General features: G+C 45.8%; 1 protein-coding gene across 1 annotated transcript; it reads right to left on the reverse strand.

The window, feature by feature from the left end:
• Window positions 1-3,375: 3,375 nt before the first annotated feature.
• Window positions 3,376-27,418, reverse strand: KIF9 (kinesin family member 9). Its single transcript, XM_010561893.1, has 20 exons — window positions 27,347-27,418; window positions 26,616-26,781; window positions 26,374-26,480; window positions 25,359-25,583; window positions 23,123-23,206; window positions 22,910-23,002; window positions 22,034-22,181; window positions 21,114-21,178; window positions 19,923-20,000; window positions 18,480-18,548; window positions 17,928-18,032; window positions 16,462-16,517; window positions 14,938-15,028; window positions 13,719-13,849; window positions 12,186-12,368; window positions 10,135-10,343; window positions 8,363-8,542; window positions 6,614-6,729; window positions 4,169-4,273; window positions 3,376-3,519 (listed from the first exon to the last, which is right to left on the reverse strand). Exons 1-20 carry the CDS (start codon window positions 27,371-27,373, stop codon window positions 3,412-3,414), a joined length of 2,346 nt encoding a protein of 781 aa, XP_010560195.1. The 5' UTR covers window positions 27,374-27,418; the 3' UTR covers window positions 3,376-3,411.
• Between the last annotated feature and the right edge of the window lie 239 nt (window positions 27,419-27,657).

Here is a 27,657-nt window from a genome sequence, read left to right on the forward strand (position 1 = left end):
CCGGCGTCTCCTCGGGGCGGCGGGGGGATCGGGATCGGCACCGGCCCCACCGGCACCCCACCGGGATCGGCCGCAGGATCGCCACCGGGATCTCCCCAGGATCACCGGGATCAGCTGCAGGATCACCAGGATCTCCTCGCCATCACAAGACCACGCCGGGATCAGCTGCGGGATCACCAGGATCTCCTTGCCATCACCAGGACCACACCAGGATCAGCCATGGGATCACCAAGATCTCCTTGCTATCACCGGGACCACACCAGGATCAGCCACAGGACCACTGGAATCTCCCCAGCATCAGTGGGACCACACCAGGATCTCCCCAGGATCACTGGGACAACACTGGGATCAGCCACAGGGTCACCAGGATCTCCCTGGGATCACTGGGACCACAACAGGATCTCACTGGGATCACCAGGATCTCCCTGGGATCACTGGGACCACAACAGGATCTCACTGGGATCACCAGGATCATCAGCACCCCAGATCACCCCCGACACACCAGGCTCAACCCTACAACACCGGCACCCCAGGAATCTGGAATCACCAGTACCCCTGGGATGTCCCATACCCCGGGGCACCAGCACCCCAGGATCACTTGCAGCCCTGGACTTTAGCACCCCTGGGGTCACTGGCACTCCTGGGATCACCCCTGGGTTCACTGGCACTGCCACATCACCCCCAGGATCACCAACATTCCTGGGATCACCCCCAGGATCAGCAGCACACCCGGGATCACACACACCCACGGATGCTGGCACCACAGGACACCGACACCTCTGGGATTCCCAGCACCCAGGGATCACTCCCAGGTCACTGGCACCCTGGGACAACCCCAGGATCTCGCCCAGGATCACAGCTGGGACAGCCCTGGGATCACAGCCCAGACACCGGCACCCCCCGGACCCTCACCAGCCACCCAGACCCGCTCCCCCGTGCCCACCCCGGTCCCCTGCTCTGAGGAGACACCCAGGTCTCCACACCCCAGGGCAGTGCCCGTCCCCAGGCCCTGCCAGCACCCAGGACATGTTTCAGAGACAAATGCCACAAAATCACTAAAAACCACTCTTGTCCTTTCACAAGTTATTTTATTTCACCAGCTTCCCAAACTCCGGGGAGAGCTCCTCCAGTGAGGCAGTGCCGGAGCACCCCAGGATACCTGCCTGCTTTCGGGGTGCAGTAGGACCTTCCTGCTCACGCAGGAGCCTCAAAACTACATTTGCAGCATCCAAATTTCAGACTTCTTGCTTTTTTTCCAGATTTGGGACCACAGCATAGGCAGCAGCAGCACAGGGACCTGTGGGGACAGGGTGGGTGGCACCAAGCAGCACCCACACGGAAGCACAAGGGGGAAGCAAAGGAGGGGTGGGTGGGTGGAGGAGAAGGTCGATGGAAGGCTTAGCTCAGTTCATGTGGATGCGTTTTCCTGGGAAATTCAGCCTGGATTGAATTTCCAGCAGCTTTATAAGCCTTTAGAAATCGATAATTACAAAGAAGAGGAGATTTCTAGGCTGTTATCCACAGCACTTCTGGGGACCAGGTGCCATTACAGTAACAGAAGTGAGCTGCAACATATTAAACCAAACTGAACAGCTTAGACTAATTAATTTTCCCAGCGTTCCATGTAAAGGGGGGCAGCGTGTAGAAAACCTCCCACCCTGGGTGCTTGAATTCAGGGATGCTCCCGCCATAGCTGGTGCTGGTTTTGGCAGCAGGGGCTGTTTGTCCTTGTCGCATCACTCGGTGGGGCCCAGCCAGCATCACCCCGTAAAGCTGCAGCCAAGTACTAGCAGGTTTTCCAGTAACCCCAGTGATTTGCCAGCGGGTTCTCCAGTAATCCCAGTGATTTGCCAGGCTTTGGCCAGGGTGTTCCCAATGGCCGTGGAGCATGGGCACCACATTTTGGGGCTTTCAGTATTATTCTTCCAGCTCTCCAAATAATTTCAAAGCTCTCAGGGCTCCACAACCTCCTGGAGGGATAAAGATGCGAGCGGCACCCACTGGCTGGAGAGACAGAGGGTAAACGCCAAGGGCCTCCCAAAATGCATAGTAGATGCAAAAACTGTGGCTGACACTTTTATTCCTTGCAGAGACAAGCAGAGGAAACTCCGAGGAGGAGCTGGACCCCAGAGCTCCTTTAAGCCAAGCCTGCAGCTTGACCAGCACGTATGTATGTACATATATATGGGCCCATGTCCATATGCAGCTCCTCGGAGCCACGGCTGTGGTACAGGTGGAGAGGAGTGACAGGGAGCCAACACTGACGGCAGGTTAGGCTTGAGGAAATGCCTGCCATCACCAGAGCTGTCCAAGAGGGCTCATGCTGCTGTCATTGCCCAGGCGGGTATTAAATTAATTTTTGTTATTTCATTACCTTCCTCAGGCAGATCCGTACACCCAGGCATCACAGCTTGCCCTGCATGCACGACTTGCCCTGCAACCTAGGTGAGCTGGGTGTTGGAGGGAGCCTTGTGAGATCTTGCATCTCTCATCATTTTGGGTAAATCGCAGGAATGGCCCAGCTCTGCCCCGGCAAGACTGATGTGGTCGTGAAGCATTTGCAGCAGTAGGAGGAGATGGGACTCTCTTGGCTGGATATTTGGTATACAAACTTCCCTGGCATGTACCGAGGTGGAGTCAGCCTCCCACCTCCACTGGTGCTAGAGGAGGAGGACTTCCAGCAGGCCTTCAGCACACTCTGCTCAGCAGGCAAAGATGAGAGCAGCCTGGCAAAGCAGCACGGTATCCTCTGGAGCTTTCCAGTTGCTGGGCACCGTGATCTCACCCTGGATCTGAATCACCTTCCCGGAAAGAAGCGGGCAAACACTGCCCTATTCCTGCTGCGTTGGGGTGGTGAGGCTACCATAAATCAATGCTGCCGCACTAACGCCAGGCAGCTGATGGAAACGCTTCTCTGTCACGTGCGTCTCTCCAGCCTCTTCCTCTGTCCAGGAGGACAAACACCCTGGGGTCCCTTCAATCCAAGGGAGGACTTGCTCTCACCCAGACTTGGCTTCTCAGGATCCACCTTGAGAGCATCAAACTAGCAAAGATGTGACTTGAGACTCTGTCAAGAACAAGCCCAGGAGGCCCTTGCCTCTGGCACCAGGAAGGAGGGAGGCAGAAGCAGCCCAGGTTGTCCGCAACACACCTCTCTGTTGTGACGCTGCATTTTCCAGAGACACTCAGAAAAACAAGCATTGCTATTTGAAGTCCCTGGCTTGCTTCCTGTCTGAACAGCGGGTTTGGTTACCAATAACTGTCAGTCTAGCTGCACAAAAGTTGGGTGGGTTGGGGGTTTTTTTCCCCTACTGTTTATTTTTGACAAATCTATTGTGGACATGAACACAAGGCACTTTCTGAGGTGACATTGCTTACTGAATGCTGGGTTCCAGGCTGAGCCTGAATCTTCTACATGACGTGCAGAAACGACAGGGGTTTATTCTTCCCAGCTGCTGTGATGAGCCCGGGTTTCTTGCGCATTTGCTCGAGGGATGACATGGTTCTGGTGTACGCGTGCTGGCAACAGAAAACAAAAAAGGATCACTAACATGAGGTCAGTTTTCAGAGCAGAATTCTCACCTGTAAAAGCTTTTTTCCTGAAAAGAAACCCAAACACCTTCCCAACCTTCCCAAGTGGTGCTGGAAAAAAGCTGCCCAAATAAGCCCCATCACACCAGCATTGCTCTACCAGTGGCAGATCCCACCAGGCTCAAAGGAGGGCATAAGAAGCCCTGGGAAATTCTCCTCCCGGCCACTGAAAAGCTGGTTTTGAGATGTTTTCCTTAAAAATGCTTACTGATGTAGTTGTGCAGCCCTGTTACTCATAAGCACCCAATCTTTTTGAAAGTCCTGCTAAGCTCAGGGCCTCAGTGGTATCTTATGGTGACCCCTTGCCAGGAAGGAACCAGAAAATGAGAAGTGCTGAGATTCTTTTTTAGCAGGAGACCAGCACAGGATGGGGTCTTTACATCAGCCAGAGACAAAGAACATTTCAAAGACCTTAGCTGTGCTACAGAACCAAACCAGCAGCTTTCAAAAGGCTACAGCCAAAATGGCATCCATTCGGGAAAAGCCCTACACCGCACCTGGCAGTGAGGCACAGAATCTCTCTCCCAACGCACTTCGGCAGGGTTATGTGGAAATCTCAGGACCCAGCTGAGATTACCTTTTGATCAGTCTTCATTTTCGCCTTGTAGAATGAGACCGAAGCTGGGCAGGCTGGCAGCGTTGTCTCCTGCATCCGCTCAAACCTGTCCTGCTCGTCTTCCTCCTGCCAGCAGAAAGACAGACCCCGCTCCATGTGAAAAACACACATCTGGAGACATATAGGTCAACAGATCCTGTTTGCTGCCTTGCACGCTGATTCAACAATCTCTCTGAAGCCTCAGAAGTGGGAAGTCCCCCATTCCCATGCTTTAGGTGAGCAGATTTGGGCAGGACTTTGGGCAAAATCCACCTGCAAGTGTAAAGCCCCAAAGGGAGTTCCCTCAGCCATCTTCTCACAGCCATGGTCTGCCTATAACTACACACAGGACAATCTTCCTTCCACTGCAAGATAATCTCACAGCGTGAAGGAAGTCTGAGCTTCAGTGTGGTCCCCCCTGAGCCCAGCTTGCTGATGTCCACACCCACGCTTCTCCAGGAAACCATCTGGAAGGCGTGAGTGCACTGAAGAGGAACATGGATTGAATGAAGCACAATTTTTTAAGATACCAGCTTGTCTATGATGTTTTCAGATTTGAGGATAACTCTAGCAGATTCTTAGGTCACCTCTGTGGTGGTTCATGAGTAGCTTGGAGAAGGTGACAGTGAAATTCTGGTGTGATAAAAGGCAGGTGGCCAAACCAAATCAAGCCAAGAGCAAAAGATGCACACCCTGGAGAAATGGATTAGAACAGTAAATGAAGAGCCAGTCTGGAAAAGGGAAAATGGTTCTAAGGAGAAAACAAATCCCCAGAGAAAAAGCAGGTGATTGTCTCCCAGACCAGTACGGGCCTCGGCAAGGCCAGTGACACAGACTGGGAAGCTGTAGTGAACTGCCCAGTAAAAGGAACAAGAGGAGAAACCAGCACTAAGCAACATCACCAGGGACACTGTTTATCCTCCGTCCTGGAGATTTCTGCCTGTAACATCAACAACTTGACACAGCTGCAAAGCATTGCTAAAAGGCATGCTTCATTCATCTTTGGGGTTATAATTGATGTGATGACAAGAAATCCCGGACTGGAAACCATTAAGGGAGTTTCTATGAATACATTGAGTAACTTGGGTTAGTAAAAGTGACTAGTGATGGATTTCCTCTTTTCCCCAAAGAGTGACATCCTGGGCCCATGCAGTCAGTCAGGGTTTTCCTGTTGACCTCATTAGGCTTTGGGGTCAACGCCAAACGGGGGTTGGGTTGGGTTGGGTTTTCTTGCTCTTTCCTATACAGGTCTGCATCTGTATCTGAAATCTTCCACAGTCTGGTAGATCACAACATTCTCTTTAAAAGTCAACTCGCTACATTTTTTTTTCCTCACATCATGTTTGTTACTCATACCCTCAAGGGAAGTAATTCAGTAGGATGGGAAGAACCTGTCTCTGATCAGCTTTAAAGCTCTTCACATGCCTTTCTAGAAGGGAGTAAAGAAAATGCTTCACTGAGATTTGCAGTCAAAATAATCAGACATCTGGAGACAAAAGAGTTCCTTTTCTGTTTTCCCTCTAAAAAGCCAAAGCCATCCTGTCCCCCACTACATGTTGGATAGAAATGGGGCTGTGCATTTAGGAAAGGGGTCACACAGCTCACACCCTGCTTACACTCTTTCCCAAAGACCTGTGGGTGCCCCCTGCTCCTGGTGGGGACAGGCTCCTGGGAGAGATGGACCTAGGACTTGTCCCCACTGGCTGTTCTCTGTGATCTGCTGAGGTTAAGTAGCAATAATGGAGATGTGTTACACCTACAAAGAGCTGGTTCCCTCTCACAGCCAGGGTGGGATCTCCCTCCTTGCTGTCCATCACTTCGTCATGCCAGACAGAGTGGAAGCACTGCCACCACGTTCCTATCAAACAGTCTGAAGGTTTTGAGTCTGATACTTAGCAATGAAGGACAAAACCTGGAATGACTTCAGAAGAGAATAATGCAAAGAAGCAGTCTGGTAAATGAGAAGCTTAAGAGAACTGTGCTTTGTCAGGAATGACAAAAGACCCCGGGTACCCCAAAGTGGTGGTTTCTAAACGGAGGGCTGGCTAAGTACCAGTTGCCACAAGACGAAACACAATGGCTTAGCTGTAAACATTACAGATCATACAGACTGGAAAGAAGCCTCCCAACTACCCCTTGCACCTCTGCACAGTTTGCCTGATTACTGATAGTCAGCAGATGACTGGGTACTTCAATCACTCTGTCCTATTTTAGCCTCTTAATGGTAAAGCTAATGTGAAAGCAAGATGTATCTCCAGATAGTTGCTCTCTGCATCATAGCAGATAGCATTTCAATGCCAGCCACTCTGCTTAGAGAAAGAGGCAGAGTTGCCATGACCTCCTCCTCCCACAGGCTTAGTTGTGCCCTTATTACCATGCCACGCGTGGCTATCAAGGAGAATAAGCAGAGCTGCCAGGACAACTCACCAGGCACATGACTCTGTTTATGGGAATCATTCCAGGTCTGATGTTGCCACCGGGCTTCAGAGCTTCCCGCACATCCTTGGGGATAAGGAAAGACTCACTGTACCAGATCTCAAACTCTGCAAAGCAAAGCAGGGGGCATTAAACGGGGCTGTAATGACCAAAGAGACAAGGGTGGATTGCTTCTGGCTCCCTGCCTGTGATTCAGACGGGACCTCGGTGCTCTTAAACTCTCAGAACTCCAAGCTCTTGAATTTCAAACTGTTAGAAAAGTTGGTTAAAAAGGACAGGTGCTGTCAGCTGGCATCGGCCACGCTGAGGCAGGCTGCCGCCCGTCCTTGCTGCCTGCGAGGTGGCTGGGACGTGGTGGCTGGCCCTGGGGACAGTCCCCTGGACTTGTGCAGCCCGAGAGGTGGCTGGCCGCGAGATGGCACTGCTCCTGCATCCCGGAGACAGGGAGCCATCCGGCCTGGAGCTAGCCATTTTGAGAGGTCAGCACATTTGGGGTTCAGATTTCAATTCCAAATGCTACAGAAGCACAGCTGCTTTCCACCCCCTAACAGCCAGTGATAACACACAGCAGGTGCTGCGATGCAGCAGAAATTCTGTCCTTATTAATACTGGCCATTTCCCAGACACCCACTGCAAACAGCAGCAGACATCTGTGCTCTGCTCCATTCCTCTGGCACGTGTCCCCACGGAGCAGGAGAGCCCACAGCCCCTGAAGAAGGCTGTGCTGCCCAGGAGGGACACCAGGAATGGAGCTGCTTTCTGTCGTGGGAGTCATGAAGGACAAACAAGGTTAAACGCAGAGCCCTGATCTTGCTAGGCACTGTGGACATGATGCAACACCGCTGACTTTTTACCCCGGTTTTAGCGCTCAGATGACCTCTTCACTCTGGGATGGCACAGATATTGAATAAGTCCATGCCTGTATGTTTAAACAAACAGCAAACATCTGGAGCACTCAAAAAATGCCAAACCCGGATCCAACGCAAACCAGTGGCAAAGTTTCTGCCCAGTTACGATTTGGCCCTGTCTATCTCCTGGAACAAGCTGTGCATTTTTTTCAGCATGGGATGCACTGATAGATACAAGCTGTGCTCTGGCAAGTGTGTAGAAAATAAAGTGTTGCCATGTGCACAGCATCCAAATGTTTGGGACTCTGGCATTTGTACACCTACTGTCTCCCATCACACGGGACAAATCCGGGGGGTCACCTTGAGCAGAGATGTGACTCATCACCATGAGGGTGGTGCTCATGAAGAACTAGAATGACCAAGCTCTGCTTCCTGCCAAGGCGCCAGTGCTGCAACGCTGGAACCTGAATCTCACAGGGCTACAGAGGAGACATCTGTAGTCCAGAGCCAAAGCCCTGGCCCAGTGCATTTCCTTAGCCACCATCTCTATTAAATGAAATCAAGGGTGAGAACCAGGGCCATCAGTGGGAGCATTATTGTCAACCTCACTGTGAAAAGCTCTCACCCACAGCATTGCATCTAGTGGCGTGACCAAGGATCAGTATGTCATTATCTGTGAAAGAGAATCTGCAGCAGTTCAGTGTAATGTCAAAAAACCCCACCCAATCATCAATAAAAAACAAGTCTGGAAGGCAACAAGAAAAATGACAACAGAGAATGACATGGGCTTGGCTTGTATGCAACATGTCTGTGAGTGCTTCAGTACTGAGATGCTATCAAGCAGCCCAGCTAAACTGGAGGCTGCTCAGAAACTGCCCTGGCAAGCCAGTACCTGAGATGAGTTTGTTACGGCACCGGTCCACCAGATGCTGGCAGTACTGGATTTCTGCCTTCAGGTCCTGCAGTTCAGCATAACCAGACCTGTACTCTTCCTTCAGGTCTTTCAGCTTCATGATGAGTAAAAACTCCTGCTCATCAATTATGATCTGTCCTTTCTCATCAACATACTCTCCTGGAGGGTAAGGAAAGGAAACGAAGGTTTCTCATGAGGGTGGAGAGGGACAAAGAACAGTCATTATACTTTGAACCACATGGTAGTTACCCAGTTATACTGAGGTTAACCACACAATTGACATTTCCTTAGACATGCTTTCTACAAATACAGTGTTGGAGCGGCGTGTGGCAGAAATCACTGATGAACTCCTGAACCCGCTCAGACATCAGTCCTCCCCAAACTGGGACACGTGCAGATGAAGGGGAGGGACCAGGCTCCACAGAAAGACACCCACATGATCGCCTGTTGGAGGGTATCACCTAGGGCTTTTATGGCTCCTACTGAAAAACTCCCTGGGCAGCCAGAATAAGGGTTTTTGAGACAAAGGGCTGGTCACCCATTTGGGCACAGTTAAGCCAGTGCTACTTCCCTATGACAAACATCTCTTGTTCTTGGTTTCCTTCAAATCAGTTTATTCCTGTGGTTTCCAGCATCCACAATAAACCACCAGTTGGTAGGTGTCATCATAAAAAGCAAAGGCCCAAAAGAAGCAATGAGTCCATTAAAAGACAGACCCTTACTTCGATATGGATTCAAGCTGATTTGTTCATCATTTAGCCAAAAGAGCTTTGCATCTTGCAGGATCAGACCCTATGGGAAAAGGGCCCTTGTAAAGCATGGTCATAAAAGTCTCTCTACAGGAAGAGAAACGGAAACCAGTAGAGCAGCATTCACTCTGGGTCTGACTCTCTGGTCCTCATTCTCTAGTCAGGGCCTGCTTGCTGGTGACCATTCTCTTTCTCTCTCATTCCCTCTTATTTCCCGCTAATTGCCTGGCAGTAGTTAAGGCTGTAGTTTCACAGAACTGAGTTGTTTTGCTGTCCTCCTTGCATGCAAGGAACACCACTGCTACTTCCTCACCATCACACACAGAGCACTCTAGACCACTCTGATGTTAAAGCTGTTTCTTTCAGATTTCTCTCCTCACCCAGAGGCATTTCTTCTCCACTCCTCTGCAGAACATAACAGCACTGACTCTTGGGAGCCCTGCTGCAGGGACCACGAAACCTGACACACTTCCTAGTCTCATCCAGGCATATTCCACCTAACAAATATCTGCCGCAGCAAAGTAGGAAGGCACTTACCCCATTTTTTCCTCTAGTATCTTGCAGTTTGGGATTTTGACTTTCATAAACCAAACCCTAATCTAGATGAAATCAAGCTGTAGGAGATGCAGTACGTCTCCACCACAGTAAGGGCAAGCCTGCTACCCATGATTTCTACACCGTACTGACCTGCATTTGTCAGCAGTACACTGCCTAATCCATCAAAGTGTGGGGTGAGGAATCAACCTGACTGCAGATCACCTCACTAGTGTAAAGCCTGAGTAGCACGACTTGATGATGCTGAAGTGTGGAGGACTCAGGTGGAGGAATCAGGTGGCAAACCACAAGGCCAGCTGCAGAGCTAGGCCATAAAGCCCAGCCTGCCCCACTGCCCTGGGAAGCAGCAGTGGTGGTCTAGTGGTCTCACCACCAGAACTGCTTTGAAACCAGCAGCTTCCCTCTTCTGTCAGATTCTGGCTGGCCAGTCTCCACACAGTGACTTACCCTGCTGCCACCGCTCCTGCTTCTGAGCCTCCAGAGCCTTTTTGATGCCCTCCATCTCATGCTTGATGAAGTTGATCCTCTGCGCTACTGTACTGCTTCTCTTCTTCCTGGCAAGGAGGATGCTTTTGTTCTCTTTAAAGATCCGGCTGATCTCACTTCCGCACTCCTCCTTAAACTGCTCAAATGCCACAGGCTTGGATGGAGGGGAGCTGCAACAGAATTCAAAGAAAACACACACAGACATGGGGAGGTCAGTTTGTTCTGCCCTGCAGCACGACACAGTTCATGGGAGTTGCCATAGCTGAGGTTTGTGGATGGTATTTCAATGGGCCTTTTGAGGATCTCGCTGTGCTAGCTGCACCCTGGTACCATCTCTGTGCCAACCTTCATACCCGCTTACCCCCAGTACTACTCCCAGAAGAAAGAGTTATTTACATAGAAACTACATTCCTCAGGGATGCCTCAGCATTGAGTCTTCCCTGGAAAGTGGACCTTTAATGGTCTGAATTTTCAGAAAAATAATGAATACTGTTCATCCCTATTGTTCAACAGAAATGCCTTTGCTCTTTCCTCGCTGGATTCTCAGCAAAGACCAGTCAACTCTGCCAACCAAACCCCATAGCTGCGTGCGTTGGCCAGCTCTACAATGCTGCCGCCTATGGCTTTTAAGTCTTGCCTGTTTAGAAAGACTGAATTCAAAGTGGTATGCATCAATCCTGACTTTCCTATGAAATGGCTTTGATGCAAACGTGCCCCCAGGAACACCAGCTCTTGCTTCAACACAAATCACACTGGGCAAAAGGAGAGTCCCTCAGGAGAACGTCACACTCCCATGGATGCTGCTCTGTGCTGCGTACGGTTGTTTGTGGTGAGCAGGCTAGATCTGGTAGCAGAAGGTAGCTAGAAGTCTCCACATTCCTCAGACCAGACTGGTTAAAGCAAAACTCTAACTACTGCCCTCCTCTGATTGACCTCTTAAGGGCATTTTTCAAACTCCTCAAAGGCTACGTGAGACTGCTTTCTGTGCCAAACTGCTGGCAAGTGCTGTAAACAACAGCCACTGGGCAGACTGCCACAGCTACAGTTTTGACACCCAGCGACCGAGCTACTTTAAGAACTCTGGGTTGTGCCTTATGCAGCTGCAGCAGCAGCCTTCCCTGCCAGCCACAGGACTTTCAGAAGAATACTAAAGCGCATGCAGAGGGCATGGAGGAACACGATAACATGTTAAGGTGCTTCAGGAGTAAATTCTCCTGGGACAGCTTCACTGCGATGCTCTCCCTGGGTGGCAGGAACAAGCAAGGACTGGTCATCTACAGCACAGGCAATGGAGGTGCTCACAATACTTCAGAGCTGCATCACTAGTAGCTTGAGAGCACTCAGCAAGAAAAGATGGCTAGTGATGGGAAAAGTGGTGTCCAGACTGGTTTGTGTGGGGTCCTGGCTGAGCTCCTGTGAGTTGAACAGCCTCATGTTGTTGAGCACATCCTCCTGGAAAGAGTCCTTCCCCTTAGCATTTTTCATCCCGTCAACTCCATCCAGAATAAAATGCAATTCAGTGCTGCCCTTGCATGCTAAATTCTTTGTCGTGGTACAAGCAGACAACTGGCACATTGCTGCATTTTTGGCCGTTCTCCACTATTCTGTCTTGATATGGCACCTCCTGCCATGATCTTGTGCAGCTATTGACCCATTTTCATGACTGTGTGGGGTTTTGTGGCTGGACATGAGGTTTCTGTGCACTTCTACTACTAACCAAAGGGTGAAGAGCGTTGTGATTTTCAGAGACTTTACACTTAATAGAGCAACTGATCAGGACAGAGCTCAAAGCAGATGGAGGAGATGACTGCCACCAACATACTTTGGTACACAGGGTGTCCATACAACCACTGCTGTCCTACAATGTATTTCTGCATCCAAGCAATGAATATCTCTGAATCTCTCCTCTTTACTTTGAAGCAGGTAGTTGTACTAGGGCAACACAATGCAATCACTCGACTGTAAACCACCCTCTGGCAAAGGGGATATACTCCCTTACAGGGAGAGCTTACCTGGGCCGCTGGGAATCATCCACGGGAGCTGGCTTTGAGAGCTCTGCCTCAATATTTGCTGTATCCTGGCTCCTTACTCCCTCTTTCACATCCAGATCCTTGGTGGAAATTATTACCTGACTTTTTGATGGTAAAAAAACATCCAGATCTCTCCCAGAAAGAGAGCTCCCGATTCTGTCTTTTCTGACAAGGGTAAAAAGATGAACCAGATTAATTAATTTCTTCATAATAGGAAACTGGAACCAAAACATGCTGCAGGTGCTAGCTTTGCTGATTCAAAAACTAGCAGTCTGACATAGCTTCTACCAACATTTGCAATGAAATATCTACTGACAAGGAATAAGATCAGCCTTGTTCTCACACATCCTTACTTCCTAGAGTAGAGGAGCTGCCTTGTTTAGCAAATACTGTAGAACACAGCCCAGGCTGGACTAGCTCTCTTGAGAAAGATCACAAGGACAACAGTCCCACCCTGTCTGGATTGAGGCACACCTGCAGACAGGATAACCCTCTTTACCTTCAGAAGAACCTACAAACTGAATCCCCTAGGATTTGATCTAACCCCACATCTAAATGAAGCCCATCTCTCTGTTCTTCTCCCTCAGCTAACCTCCACAAACAACACCCAGCCTTGTCTGCAGGGGACAGTGTGACTTCAAAGAGATATAGAAAACTGCTTGCCAAATCTCCTTCCATCTACCTAAAAAACAGGACTGCACAGAGGAGTCCACTGTGTCATGTGGGTACTAAAGCCTTGGTGGTTCCTCTCCTCTCTAACACAAGGACTTTGGGAAAATGTCAGGGAGGAACCAAGCAGATGCTCTCGGCCACAGAAGTAGTTCTAGAAACTGCCAATGCAGGGACTTCACTTCTATAAATTGGAGGATCTTGCTCTGCTCAGTACTGATTGCTAGTTCCCCCTTCCCTCTCAAAATCTCTTATCCTTATCTGCTCCTTTGTCTACTGTCCCTTCCTCCCTTTCCACTTAGCAGATCTCCTTCTACCTAACACTTCAAAGAAAAACTGAAGGTTTAACATGTCTTCTGACACCACCACAGGACTCTTACCCCACCTGCGTGTTCAACTCTCCACCTCTCTTGTCACAGGCTAACCCTGTCTGTGCTGGCTGCAAGCTCTTCAGCTCAAAGCCTGTCCACCCCCTGTGTCCACAGCTCACACCCTGCGCAGCGCTCTGTGGTCTTGGTTCATCCGTAACAGACACACAGACAAACTGTTCGCAGTAAATCTTCCCCATAATAGAGATCTACCCTACTACAGGCTGTGCCTGCTGGCCACACACGTTCCCCTAACACCCTCCTGATGGTGTGGCTGGTGGCCATAAGGACACCACAAACCCTTCCAGCACTATGCTGGAATGTCATCCTTGAAGAAATACAGAACTTTGACACACCCGTTAAGCCAGCTTCATTTCTGCCTTCCTCCATGGGCTGCTCATCACGCCTTGACCAGAACCGGTCACTGTGATGACACATTATCAGAGAAAAGGGAGAGCTGCCTGGCTACTAAACTCACTTGGGCTGCTCATTGCTTTTCCTGGATTTCTTCTTCCCACCACGTCTGGATGAAAAAGGAGTAGTTCTAGTCCCAGAAGCCTGTCCATCCTCTTCCCGCACCAAATGGCCATCGACATCAACCACACCTGCCTGGAAACAGGAAGAAATAAAACATGGACCAGGAAGCATTAGATCTGTAGCTGTCTAGACCACAAAAGGTATACAGCCCTTGCCCAGCAGCTATTCCATCCTGTGGTACGCTCTAATCTGGAAATCTGTAGGTACTACCAAGTACTTCAGGGAAACACATCTGTAAGAATGAAGTGAAAACTAAAATAGGGCCAAAATTATCCTCAAATTCATATGTCAAATGTTTCAGCCACTTAGGGGGAGAATAACTTGGGTCTAGTCTCACAGAAATAAAAGCACCCTCAGAAGTCTTCATTTAGTGAAGATATGTATTATAACTACGTTTCTTATACTATTTCTCATATTGCCTCAACCATAAAACAGAGGCACCATTAAGCACTAAAATCTACCTAAATCAGGTTTCTGTTTTGATTTCCACTTCTTAAAGTAAAGACTTGAATAGGCCTGTTAGAGACTATGTGCTTCTGTTATACAAATACCTTGCATTTTCCCTTCTGCCTTTCTTCCAAAAAAAAAATCAAAGCATCTTCAGTTAAGCCACAGGACAAGTATATGACTCTGCATAACAGATAATGATTATTTTATCCACTTTACCGGGTAAAACCAAGGCAAGGAAATAACCACTTCAGAGAGAAAATATTTCACAGATGGAAATAAGTAATGAAAAATAGATTATAAACTATAAGATAGAGTCCACACCTGGATTTATGGTTTACATATGATACATTTACTTTGCTCTAGAAATTATAAGGCTTAAAAGAGTTATCTCAGCAGAGGCAGGCAATCTGACCCTGCCTTCTGCAACTGATTGACAGACAGGTCACCTTCTAGTTTATATTTTCTTCATTCCCATTTAATAAATTATTCTGTTCAGATAATGGGTCTAATGCTCTGCTGATATGAATGCCACTTTGTTAACTGGTGCACCTCTGCTCTGTGCATGTTTTATGACCCACTCATCCCATTAACATTTCTGAGCTTCAGATTTCAGTGGGGAGAAGCTGAGAACTTGAGGCGATTCAAGGTTCAGCAGCAGAGAAACCAATTCTAAGATAGATTCTGGGCCAGGCTGAAGCACCAGGCATTACCTTCTGAACAGCAGCAACAGCAGCAAAGTCATTTTTGTCTATCAGAGCATACTTGCTTCGTAATCTGGCCTCCACTTCACGCTCCTGTTGACTAGGGTAGAAAACAGCCCCTTACCATTGTGTTCAAGGAGGACTATTTCGTATGTCAAAACCTGTAGTATCTGCCAATATCAGATTTCCAAAGAAAGCCATCTTTTACCCGTGATCTTATTCCCAAACACCCCACCTTGCTGCTCCTTTTCTTCCCCATAACCATTGTAACCTTTTTCCATTCTCCTCTTCCTTTCTTTTTCTGTGATGTCCCCTTAGGCGTCTTAGACATGGAAGCTTTTTGATGGCTATTTTAATACTTCACATAATCTTTTAATGGTCCAGATCAAATAATATTACGTCTGTTCAGTTCCATCACCTTACTTTAACCTAGTGATTTTCAAACTGAGTGATTTTTTTCACTGAAAGGGGAGGAGTAAAGCATTGTCAGTAGGCTTAAATATACTATATGAGAATGAAAATTGTTAGAGAACCTGCAAGTTAAAAAAGACTAAAGCCCACTGTTTCAGAACAATAAAAGGAGTCCCAAGTTAAAAAAAAAATCAGGCAAAATTTTACCATGAAACCCATTTTGGTCTTGGGTTCCAGCAATGCCTGACTGCCCAGTCTGATGATGTACCACAGACACTTGTCTTCACACAAGTTTCTCAAGTGCAGGCAGATTTTCTACAGCAATATCCCGATGTCACTCTTGTGAGTAGCAACCTCTACTGCCTAGCCAGACCATTGCTGCAAAGGTTGGTGGGGCAGGGAGTGGGTGGGTTGCCCTAATACTCTTATTCTTCTTTGTTTTCTATTTCATGACATGGAAGCTGCTTGTCCTCATTTTTAGGATTTTTTTCCAGCCTGTCATTTACCTTCCCTCCTCCAGCCTAAAAAACAACTTTCGTCATCCATTGCTGACATTTTCGAATAGTCACTTTCACGCTGTCTCCCATCCCACACCACACATCAGAGAGCACCTCCTTGGAAATAGCCACAGAGCCCTCTTATCATGTTCCTCCAAGTTGCTTTATGACCTTCCTTTGCCATGATCTCTAAAAAAAAAAGTAAATCTGATGACTTTCAGATGCTGGTGTGGTTACACCAGTTCATATCATCTCATCCTACAGAGTTTCATTTTTCTTTTGATCTGTTTGCAGACTGCCTCGCACTATGGAGGTATGCTCCATGACTAGGGATCCTGCACAGTTTATGCTCGGTGGTGGTATATTTGCCAAGCAGACTTTAACCAGTAAAGTTTACCATCAAGGGCCTTTGCACGTGACTTACGAGCACTGGAAGGTTAGAGGCAATAGTCTTCTTGTGCAAAAGCCAGCAGAATTTGTCCAAAATTGTGTTTTCTGTTACAAGTTATTCCCTGTACTTTATACTGATTCTTCACCGATGTCATAGTAAGCGTGATATCACAGACAAAAGCTTGGTCAAATTTCTAAACCTTACTGTGAAATGCATCGACCTTGGATATCTTACCTTACAATCAGTTTGAACTGCTTAAATACCTCCCGGACTTGCCTGATGTTCACTATCTGAGGAAAAGATGCATGCAGTGAAGATACAGGTAAGCATTTCTATGCTGTGGTCAGCTGTACCGATTGAAATATTTCAGATTGTGAGAGCTCTGCTTTCCACTTGCTAGGTATCCACACTCAAGGAGAGTTACCTTTATCCTGCACTTGAGAGTCAGGCTGGAGGTGGATACATTGCTCGCTCTGAGGCAATTTTTAAAGCAAAAGGAATCTGAAAGACTGTGGTAAATTCCATGGAGCACACAGCCATCAAATTAATGAATTATTTACAATAATTTTGCAAATGACATAGATGGAAACTACTGACTTTGCGGATTATGATGCTACTTCTCTTTTCACTACTGCCCAAGACTGCCCAAGTACTTGGAACTGCCAGAGCACTATCTTTAGCCCTCTTACCCATGATAACAAATCAGTGCAGTCGAGCCATACTACTGTCGCTGTTTAGGGGATGATGAGCAGAGGCACAGACAGATAAGTAATGGGCAGTCTGCAGCTGAGCAGGAATCTGCACTCAGCTCTCCCGTAGTCCAAAAGACTGGACCAAGCGATGAAATGCACTATCTCTGTTCTCAACCCTCTCTCTAAAAGATTCTTCAGTGCCATCCTTCCCTGTGTGAAACTCCTTAGTCCTTCTCTACCTTCCCTGCTCCACACCCACCCACATCACATTTTGCAGGCCAGGTAAAACACACCTTCACGTAAGCCTTTATTCTGCTCCACTCCTGCCTGCTGGAGGGAGAGAACAGGGACTTTGAGAGAAGATAATGATTACATTAAATGAGAGGGAGTGTCTCAAGTGTTTTGTTTAAACTAAAGGGTTATCTAACTGTTTGGAAAACAGTCTTCCAGCAACTTCTGCACTGTTGTCACACTGGCTTCTGTTCACAACCAAACAAAACTTTACAGTAACTCTGACTGTGCATTTATGACTTCCATTTCCTTATATTTTGTTTGTTTTCCAGTTTGTCCACACAGGAATATTTCTGTACGCAGGACTTTTGCTGTTTTGTTTTGCAATCATTTTGCAGTCAACAGGTAGTTTCAAGTTGAGAGACACTGCCCTAATGAACCTGTCTCTAAGAGCCTGGACATATTTTGGCAACACACCTTGCAAACATTTAGTCTGATGTTGGCAGGGCAAAATTTTGACATTAATTCTTTAACAAGTTCCAAAGAAGCCAATTCAAAGGGTTTCGGGACTAAGGAGAAGTCTCAAGCTTCCAAAAAAGCAAAAATGGAATGAAAACAAGGAGACAGTCCTTAACATGCAAAAAAATTAAATTACAACTCTGTAGCGCTTTGGGGGTTAAAGACAGCCTCTTCAGAAGACATTTTAATTGCTTCCGTCTGGGAGTAAAATGGGATGGAATCAGTATTTAAGTCCTTCCCCACTAGAAAGCTACTTACATCAATTTCATCAATGGCTCCTTTTAGGTATTTATGGACTTGAGACTTAATCCCTGCTATCTGGATGTCAGTCAGAGGGTCGTAAGTCACGAAAGAACGATTTACCTAAGAAAAAAGGTGAACAACTGAGTATCCGTGAATTACAAAAAGCTGAGCAAGTACTAGTGTGGCGAACACCTGACATTGCTCTACTGTGCCCAAGGAAGCCTTATGTTTAATTTCTGACTGCGACTTCTCATCATCTGAGTTGACAGGACATGGGACTTGGGAGCAGACTGAAAGCAATGCATTCCTCTTCACATTTCAATCAAACAAGAGGAGGCCTTCAAGATTCTGAAAAAAAACATCTACAGTGGTTGGGGACTGAAGCTACAACACAGTCTCACTGCATGGGATCTTCAGAACTTTGCCTAAACCCCAAAAGACAGTGCTGAAAGCAGAAGGAAGAATACGATCACACTGGACACTGAGTTAACTGATCCTACTGCAAAACAAAGATCATGACAAAGTCTTAACTAGGTCCCATCTAAGATGTTGCAGCCTATTCCTTACCAAGCTGTCATGCATGGCCAGTTCCTGCTTCAGAAGAATAATCTCCTTCTCCAAAGCCTTCACTGTCCCCTAGCCAGAAAACAAAAGGGTGAGCAAATGACTAAATGCTATTGGAGAAAAAACTGCTGAAAAGCAGCATTAAACTGGCTGCCAGAGAACATCACAGCTGTGTACTAGCTCCCCCAGGGTTTGCTGTCAGGTTTGCATCAGTGAAGTAGTGGGTCTGGAAATCACTTTGCCTTTGATTAACTTCCAACAGGACAGCTTCTGTTGTATCCTGGGTGTACTGCCTGCAGAGTCAGCCTAAGCCATAAAAGAAGGGCCACCTGTTTTTTAATTTGATGCTTTCCTGATCTGATACTGTAGGGGTCATCAGGTTCCGGACTATGAGATATTATCTTGAAAGTGAAAAAATATGCAGGTTTCCACTCTGACCCTCACTGACTTCTGACATTAACTTTAATAGAGGAGGGAGTCTCCTGTGGTATATTTGATTGAATTTCTCCATAACGTGGAATATCTTCAAGCATTCACTATTTAGAATGTGTTTCCAGAAAGGTGTGGGTACACAAATCTCCTTGGGATTGAGTGAGAATTGGCTACTGAGCCGCTTTTCAAGCAGCTTGTTGAGCATCAAAGCACAGTAGCTTCCTTAAACGTTACTCTTTCGGCTACGCTTTTCTACTCCACACATCTCAACAAAAATGGAAGGGACTGAAGAGGAAAAGACAGTCTGCTGTACAGCTTCTTCTGGAAGCTGTTGGAGGAAACTCGCCAGCTGTTTCTCTGCTTGCCAATGAGATCAGACCATGAAATACAGCAGGGCTCTCACACACACCGCATGTGTTACAGATCAGATAACTCTAAACTTGTTCTCTGGGCTATCAGTAATTCATAGAGCATTTACTGCTGCCAGCTCTGTTTCAGCTGTGAAAGTGCACTCGGGACATCTAAAATACTATGATCATTTCCTTTAAATTATTTCCTTGTTTAAACAAGTTTTGTAATTGTGGCAAAAATGTTATGTTACCAGCAGCAACAGGGATAATGCTGTGTAAAGCTGCAGGTAGGACTGGAGATGATTTCCCCACATAGCAGGGGAGCAGTCCACAACATAATATCTCTGTTAAGAGGTGAATCTTATCAGAAAAATTAAGGGCTCATATGCATGCAGTTGAAAGAATTACCACGTGTCAGGGAAGATGTGACCATGTGCATGACTGTACCCTCTAGCATATTCAAGGAAACTGTAATTAAATACCAATGAAAAAAAGTTTCATACTAATCCATTTTATCATATACCTAAATTTAGCAAGTGTCAGCTTGGCTGATGAGTGGTAATTCATTAAGCTACCGAATTTCCCTCTGGTTTTTAAGGTCATTACCCTAAATATTAATGAACCTGAGAAAATATGCCTTCTTCCATTCCCCTTCTCTACATACCTCTCGGTCATATGTCTCATTAAGGATTGGCTCTGTTGTGATCCATTTCATTCTGGTAGCAAAACGAAGAGAAGACAACTGAAAAACATGAGCTTAAGTAACTGAAAGAGATATTGTCAAGGATATAATTTTCAGAATCTGTTACTACTTAATCATATGGGATCCCAGAACACAGAAATACAACAGCTATTTAACTGCAGGGAGCAGTATAGAATATCTCATTCCAGGAGCGTATCCTCTAGTGCTTACTGGCTTCTGTGTGATTAGCCACCTTCAGAGGATGTCTTTGTCTTCTCTGTTCTGCATGCGGACAGCTCTTTGTACCAGAGTTGCGACCTCAAAAATACCCATTCCCATTTCTAATCAAAATAACACTCAGACCCTAAAAACTCCAAATCACACATCGATGGCCTTCAACCTTAATTCCTGCAACTGTGGTATCTTGAGAGTAAGCCCCTGCAGCCTGAAAATCCTCTTCTTGATGCAAAGTATAGCAGCTGTTTTCTCAGTAATATTACAAGTTTCTAGATGCTATCAGAACACAAGGAGGAGATGATAAAAACAACTCTGCCTTGAAGACAACTGCCTAACAGGTGTCTGTGTTTACATTTTTTTGCTACCTAAAACTTTCTTGGCAAAGAGGAGAGAGATTCCATTCTCTGTGTTACAGATGTGGTTAAGCTGATCCAGTTCAAACAGTGAGACTTTCCACAATTTCATTATTTCACAGGTTAAAAAACTTTACTGTTAGGAGGTTACTCCTGATTCCTGAACCAGCAGAAAGCCAGCTCGGCTCTGATGGGAACTGGTGTGATTCCATTGACCTCATTTTGCCTTCTTCTTTGAATGTACCATTCAAACACATTCATAGAGTTGAACCAACAGTAATAATTAACACTATCCAGTGTGCTCAGATTTTAGCTGCTTGTGCCTGTTCTATTTCAGGCTCTCATTTTCCCCAGGGCCAGTTACCACTCGTCTGTTTGCATCACAAAGCAGATTGGCAGAGCAATCTGTTTTCTGAACCTTTGAGATAAGATGAGCTATCCAATGTTTCTGATGAATTAGGCAGGATGTTTCTCTGGGACTTCTGCCATGGCCCTCCAGAGACTATTCTTTAAACCGAGCTATGGCCAATTGCAACAGTAGCAGGAACAAGACTTTAATTCTGCAGAAATCAGTTCAACTTACAGTCTCTTCCACATGCACAGCCTCCCCACAGATATTTGCCACTAGGACAGTATTGCAGTTTCCCCCTGGGAAAATTTTAAAAGAAAAAAAAAAGCAAAGAATATAATTTGGGGGGTTTTATTGTTTCCTTTTCTGGAATGTATTATATTATGTGCTGACTAAAATAGAGAAAAAGAAGCAACAAAGAACACAGCCAGTTTCTAACTGTCGCTCTTAAGTTCCCATGGGTACAGAAACACAGTGGCACAGAATGACTTAAGAATAAAGGTAAAATGTGTTTCTCATGTGGCGATGATGCAGTAAGATGGATGGGTATACAAACTGTGAAAGCCTGAAATCAGGAAAACTGGAGCAGAGGATTTTAAAAGCCTTTGGCCTAAATCTAATAGCGGGGAACCTGGCAGGACATAGTCACTGCCTTTCCTAAAAGCAACGCAAGACTTGTGCTTGGAATGCCTCAAACATCACCCTTATTTCTGATGACTTCGGTTACTCCACACAAATGTCTACAGCCTGTTTTCAGCTGCTTTCTCCTCTCATGTCTCCAGCCTGCATTCCAAGAGTATAAGCCTTTCCTGTGGATTCACAATGTACCACAGCTTTGTGTTTATCATCTGTTGCCTGATCCTAAAGCAGGAGCATCTGAAAAGGCTTGTAACATGCTGGGTTGGGGGTTTTTTTGGTGGTAGTTTTTTAAAGTATTCTTACAAAGGTTTTGTTAATTTCTACCGGCTTGATTAGTGTGGGCTTTGTACTGTCTCCTGTGCCTGCTGTTTTATTTGATGAGGAAAAACAGACATCCTGAGAACAATGATGAGTTCCATGTGTTTGTATGTTATGGCCTTAGGACTTAATATGCTCACTGAAACAACATTGTTTTCTAGGAACTATTTGGGGCTGTTGTAATGCACAGCTCTTACCTAGTGAGTCCTTGAGAACGTGAGTGAGCTTGCTCTGCCGGAAGGGGATGTGGTCCCTCTTAGGATCGGCCAAGGCAATGATGATTTGCTCAAGGAATGACAGAGACTTGTTGATGTACGTGGCTTCTTTCAGAACCTGTCCTTCAGACTGCAATGAAGATAAAAAGGCAAAGCTTCCACAACACATGTTTCTGGCCAAACCGCAGAAGAGAGCATATTCCTTACTGAGGGTACATCTCCACTTGACTGCGAGGGTAAGGATGTAATTCAGACCCAATAAATTTGTGATCTAGAGCTTTCTTCAGTCTGAAAACAAGTTTTCAGAGACGTCAGGTTTTCATTACAAGTCTACAAGGACCACTGTCTTTCCTTCCCAAAGGGTAAATTATATATTTGTCAACGGGCTGATGTGATTTCTATTCTGATCAATACAGAATGTCACACGGGACGTGAGCAGCATTCAGTTGCTGAGCCCTAATGCTCTAAGAAAGTTTCAAGGGTTTGCCTGCTGTGACCAGGAGTGCAGGATTTGCACTGTCACTCATAGAATGAAGAGGAAAATCAGAGGTCCTTTGTCTTAATAGTTGATGGCTCTAGCCCTTTCTTTCATGGAGAAATTAACTCGAATTAACTAACTGAATGTGGGTTAGGTTGGAAGGCACATCCAGGATGGGAGTCACATACATATGGACTTAGAAATGATACACAGCAGCTGCAAACAACTGAGCACCCTCTGATGTGTTAATGTGACTTACAATTTGTCACAGTCCCTCCTACATATCACAGGTTGAACTCTGTTGTGGGGAAAACCCAGAATTTCACCTCCACCATGTTGATTACTAGACTCTTCACTGAAATATTTCTTCCATTACTTACTCCGGTCTTGCTCAGTCTCTCTGAGCCTGCCAGATCTATTAAGTTGATTTTAGAGTTAATGCATTTGACATCTGAGAAAACTCTGAAACGAGACTGAGGGAGAAAAGAATATAAACTGTACTTAGCAGTAGACAAAACTGAAATACAGTAAAAAACAGACATGTAAAGATCAACAGCCATTTGAGTCCCTAGGAAAACTGCTGGAGCTCTTACCTCAATATAAATAGTAAAGATGCAATGGGATCTGGATGAATTTTTATTCAGTGTGTGCTCTGCTATCATTCTGTTGGTCTCACCCTGCAAATGAAGTCAAAATTCAGGACAGTGTTTTTAAACTTTCGCATTGGTAGAATAAAGGGAAATCAGAAATACACACAGTTAGTTGTGGGTGCTGGTCTCTTCTGTCAGGTGGCTGGAGATAGGAAGAGAGGAAATGGCCTCAAGTTGAGGTAAGGGAGATTTAGGTTGGATATTAGGAAAAAAATTTTTACTGAGACGGTTGTCAGACATTGGAATAGGCTGCCCAGGGAAGTGGTTGAGTCACCATTCCTGGAGGTATTCAAAAAGTGAGTAGGCGGGGTACTTCAGGACATGGTTTAGTGGGCATGGTTGATGGTTGGACTCGATGATGTTGAAGGTCTTTTCCAACTTAAATGATTCTATGATTCTATGATTCTAAATAAACAGTGGTTCAATCCTCACTCTGCAGAGCCCATAACACCAACCAGTTGGTTAGAGCAGTCAGAGCAGGAGCTCACCTTTGCTTTGCTTTCTTACTCAAAGACCCCTCAAAGCATTTCATGGTGCAGTTGGTAGAGGTCACTGTTTACTGTAATAATGCCTTTTACTGGAGACCACATTATCTGCATTTCCACTTTCAAGGCTCAGGTCACAGAACTGTGGCTTTTTGAGGAACAGTCAGGCAAGCTTTGTTCAGAGGCAATACCTCCCCAGCTGTTTCAGTTTCTTGATGACTAGAAAACCAAAGAGCTCCCCAAGCTTTAAATGTCATAGAAACTCACACAGAAATGATAGCCACAAATTTGTAATGCCACTTACAGGAAAAGAAAGCAACATCGAAAATGATGTTGCAACTGCTTGTTAGGAGCACCAGTCTATCACAGAGCTGTGCTGCCAGGCTGGCAAGGCAGAAAAGGAAACGGAAGGCTCTACAGCATAGAAGTGCACTTGTCAACAGGTTTCACAGCCGACTGGTCTGCCTGGGTCTCAAAGGACAATGACCTTTGAGAGCTGGAAGGTCAGTGACTGGCTCCACGCTAGGGAGTGTAAATCTAAAAGCAAGGATGAAGGTGAAGATCTCTCGGTAAATACTTTCAGCCCCACTCCACAGATGAAGAGTCACAGCATAGTGGGCAGCCTCCTCAAACCCTGGAGCTTTCTCTGTGAACCTAGAACCACACACAGAACTCATCTAAGGACCTGAATGGATCCCCAGGCATCACTTGTACTTCTTCTGTCTATAGATCTCAAGTTAAGCTGCATTATCATCATCCTTCTACTTGTTAAAAAGAAAATGGGAGCTCCTGCAAATCACAGAGGCTAGCTTAGGACAACACAGTCCCATTATTAAAAAGGCAAGTGAAAGATTTTAAGGACACCAGATGGCTCCTGGTAAGAATACGCTTCCTGCATACAGAACCAATTATTTATTCATGTTTTCCTTATGAACTAAAGTACACACAAGTAAACGAAAGATGCAGACATAAGTAAGCAAACTCCCTTCACAAATCCAACCCACTGTGTGAAAGTCCCTGCCATAAAATCTGACTAACGGTACCTATGCCATGACCATCCCAGCCTATCTGCCAAAGATGTCGCTCGTAAGACTCTTTTTTCCTGGAGCATTGACATAGCTAGGACAGGCAGGTGAGTTTTTCAGGAAGAAATTCCAGTGTCGGTCAGCTGGTGGGTCTAAAAGGATCCCAAATATTCTACACTTTGTACTAAGTCACTCACTGACACCCTTATGTGATAACCAGGGTAATGAAAACAAGTCTTTTTGGCTGTCTGGGATCTCGGTCAGCTGAAGGGGTCAGTGAGGTGGCTGGTATTTCAGAAAAGGCTTTTGAAATGAAGGCAGATTCTGCGGCTGCCTTCGCTATTTTGGTGCTGCCTGGAATCTCCAACGCTACTACGTTCTGTGGTCTCACCTCAACATATTTCCTCCATCACTTGACTTGCTCTGGCGTACACTAAAAACAGGGTTTCTCCACAGAGATCTTCCAGAATCTCTGTGCCAGGGACATTTTCCTTGCAAGAACAGGGCTACAAAGAGTTACCAGTTCTTTTATCCACAATAAAGAGAACAAAGAGGCCTGAACCTCCCTGCAGCCATCCTGGACACAAACCTCCTGCTTTACTGCCTCCTCCCTCAGCTAAGCCAATAAATATAACAATCAGATGAAGTGTAATATTTGTTTTTTCTTGCCTCAAAAAGGAGATTTAGAGCATCTTCCTCATGGCTAACTGAATGTATAGATAAGCCCTTCACATAAACACCCTGCGGGCAATCCACTACAGCCATCTGCATGTCACTGGTCCCATTGCTGGTCATGGTGGACAGAAGGTCAAATAAGGTCTCATTGTAGATTTCCAGGTAGGATATTCGGACAGTGATGAACGGATCAACAGAATGTGCAGTTGCTTTGAAGACCTATACAAAAACAAAGAGTTTGTCAGTGGCGATGCTAGCTCACAAACAGAATTATTAGCTATTTATGGCTTTCCAGAGAAGCTATTTATAACTTTCTGTGCAGCTACAAGTGCATCTGTGTACATGTAGCTAATTCTGAACTGTGGTTGTCTGAGAGCTGACAGGGCTAAGTCAACGGTTTTAATGATTTCGCAAAATGATAGCTTTGAAAACAACAATTTTGAAGGCCTGCTTACATTTGGGAAGCAGCATGTACTTTATGTGAGCTGGTAGAATTAAACAGGAACAACCTCTGCAATTGACAGTAAAGCAGAACTACAGAATTCCTCCCATCTTCGTTTCAGGTTGTATGTGTTGTGTCAGCCCCAAACTGAGTACGGCAGTTGTCTTTGTGGGAGTGGAGAGCATTCTGCAGTATCGCTGCCTAAAGATAAGCAGACCTGCCCCCTCAGAGCAGTGGTAGACTTGTGCCTCTGGACAGGGACGTGTCTATGCAGCAACAGGACCGACAAATCAGCATGTTTCAAGCCAACACCATCCCAATGCTCTGAAACGTCGCCGTTATCAGTGAACAAGGTCACAGTGTAGTAAAACGAAGGTACAAAGTAACTATGTTTTACAGCCTCCTTTACTTCTTTAATGATCATTACTTAGATAAAATGAAGCAAAAAAAAAGGACCGGTGGAGATAAACATAAAACATATTCACTGTGTTAAAACACTTTTACGAGTATCAGCAAGAGCTGACCTTGTGATTTCTTCCAGCCTCTTTTCCCACTCAAATCCAGTACCTGCTGTATAGCTCGGGGTATGATTCCTCGATGCTTGTACTCGGCAGTTGCTCCCGTCATCGTGTAAGTTTTACCAGCCCCTGTTTGCCCATAGCACATTATCGTGCCTAGAAAAGATTCAAAAGCAAAAGAATAAACTTAGGAGGGAGCCTCTGCATTTCTCAGATGGAACATCAAAAGGATCTCTCCCTCAGATCAAATCTACACTTATTGTCAAAATAATAAAAATAGCAACAAATTACCATTATAGCCAGTTAAAGCTTCAGACACCAATTTCTTAGCCACAGTCTCATAAGCCAGTTCCTGGGAGGTATTGTGAAGGACGCCATCCAGTCTAAAGGACCAGTCAGTCTGCCTGTTATTCACAACTCCTTTCTTGGCATCTTTTCTGATGTATATATCTATGGTCTGAAACCCAAAAAGAGATGAAGATAACTTTGATAGCCATGAAGAGTTTCAGCAGTTATTGTCTGAAAAAAAAAATACCCACTGAAGACCTGGAGGTAAGTAGAAAAGGGGGCACAAATAATAATATTGTTTTACTGATCTTGATGGTATTTTCTGGTAATAGATACTTAAAAAAAAAGGAAATGTGGCTAAGCTCATCTGTTTACCTTTCAGTGATGTGTCTGATTTCATAAGAGGGGATAGAAATAGACTGTACCACAGGGAGACCTCTTAGGTTGAAATGGTGGTTACCATTAGGAATTCCTCAAGGAACAGTCAGAGTCCCAGTCCTTTTGAGGATCTTCTCTAGTGACTGTACCAGAAGAAGTATGTTTTCCATAGTCATGCTTGCTGATACAAAACCACGAGCTACTGTCAGCACAGAGCACAGCATGCAGGAACACATGAATCAACATGCACCAAAAAGTTATGCATGGCCTTAAGGAATGGAAGAATTCTGCATTTCTGTGGGCAAAACTGAAATCAAATTCCAAACCTTTCACACTTGCAATCTCTTTTTCTCTACCTTGTTGTCTGGCCCAAACTTGATCATATCTTGAGCAAAATTAGCTGTTGGCTTGACTCGCACAAATGTATGGACTCTCTTTTCTACTGCATCCATTCTAACTAGAGAGGGAAAAAAGGGAAAAATCAATAATGTTGCACTCCCTAAAATGAAATTAAATGTTATTTGTCATGAAAAGGCAAGCTACCGAGTCGTCAAGTTTAAAAATACAGCGTTGACAAATGTTCAGCTGCACTTTCTACTCTTTATTAAAAGCAACTGTGGGCAAACAGTTGCTGAAAATTATTTGCAGCGTTGTTCTGCTCAGAAAA

This window comes from Haliaeetus leucocephalus, unplaced genomic scaffold, assembly GCF_000737465.1.
Source record: "Haliaeetus leucocephalus isolate CR32 unplaced genomic scaffold, Haliaeetus_leucocephalus-4.0 Scaffold0, whole genome shotgun sequence".
Classification (NCBI taxonomy): Eukaryota; Metazoa; Chordata; class Aves; order Accipitriformes; family Accipitridae; genus Haliaeetus; species Haliaeetus leucocephalus.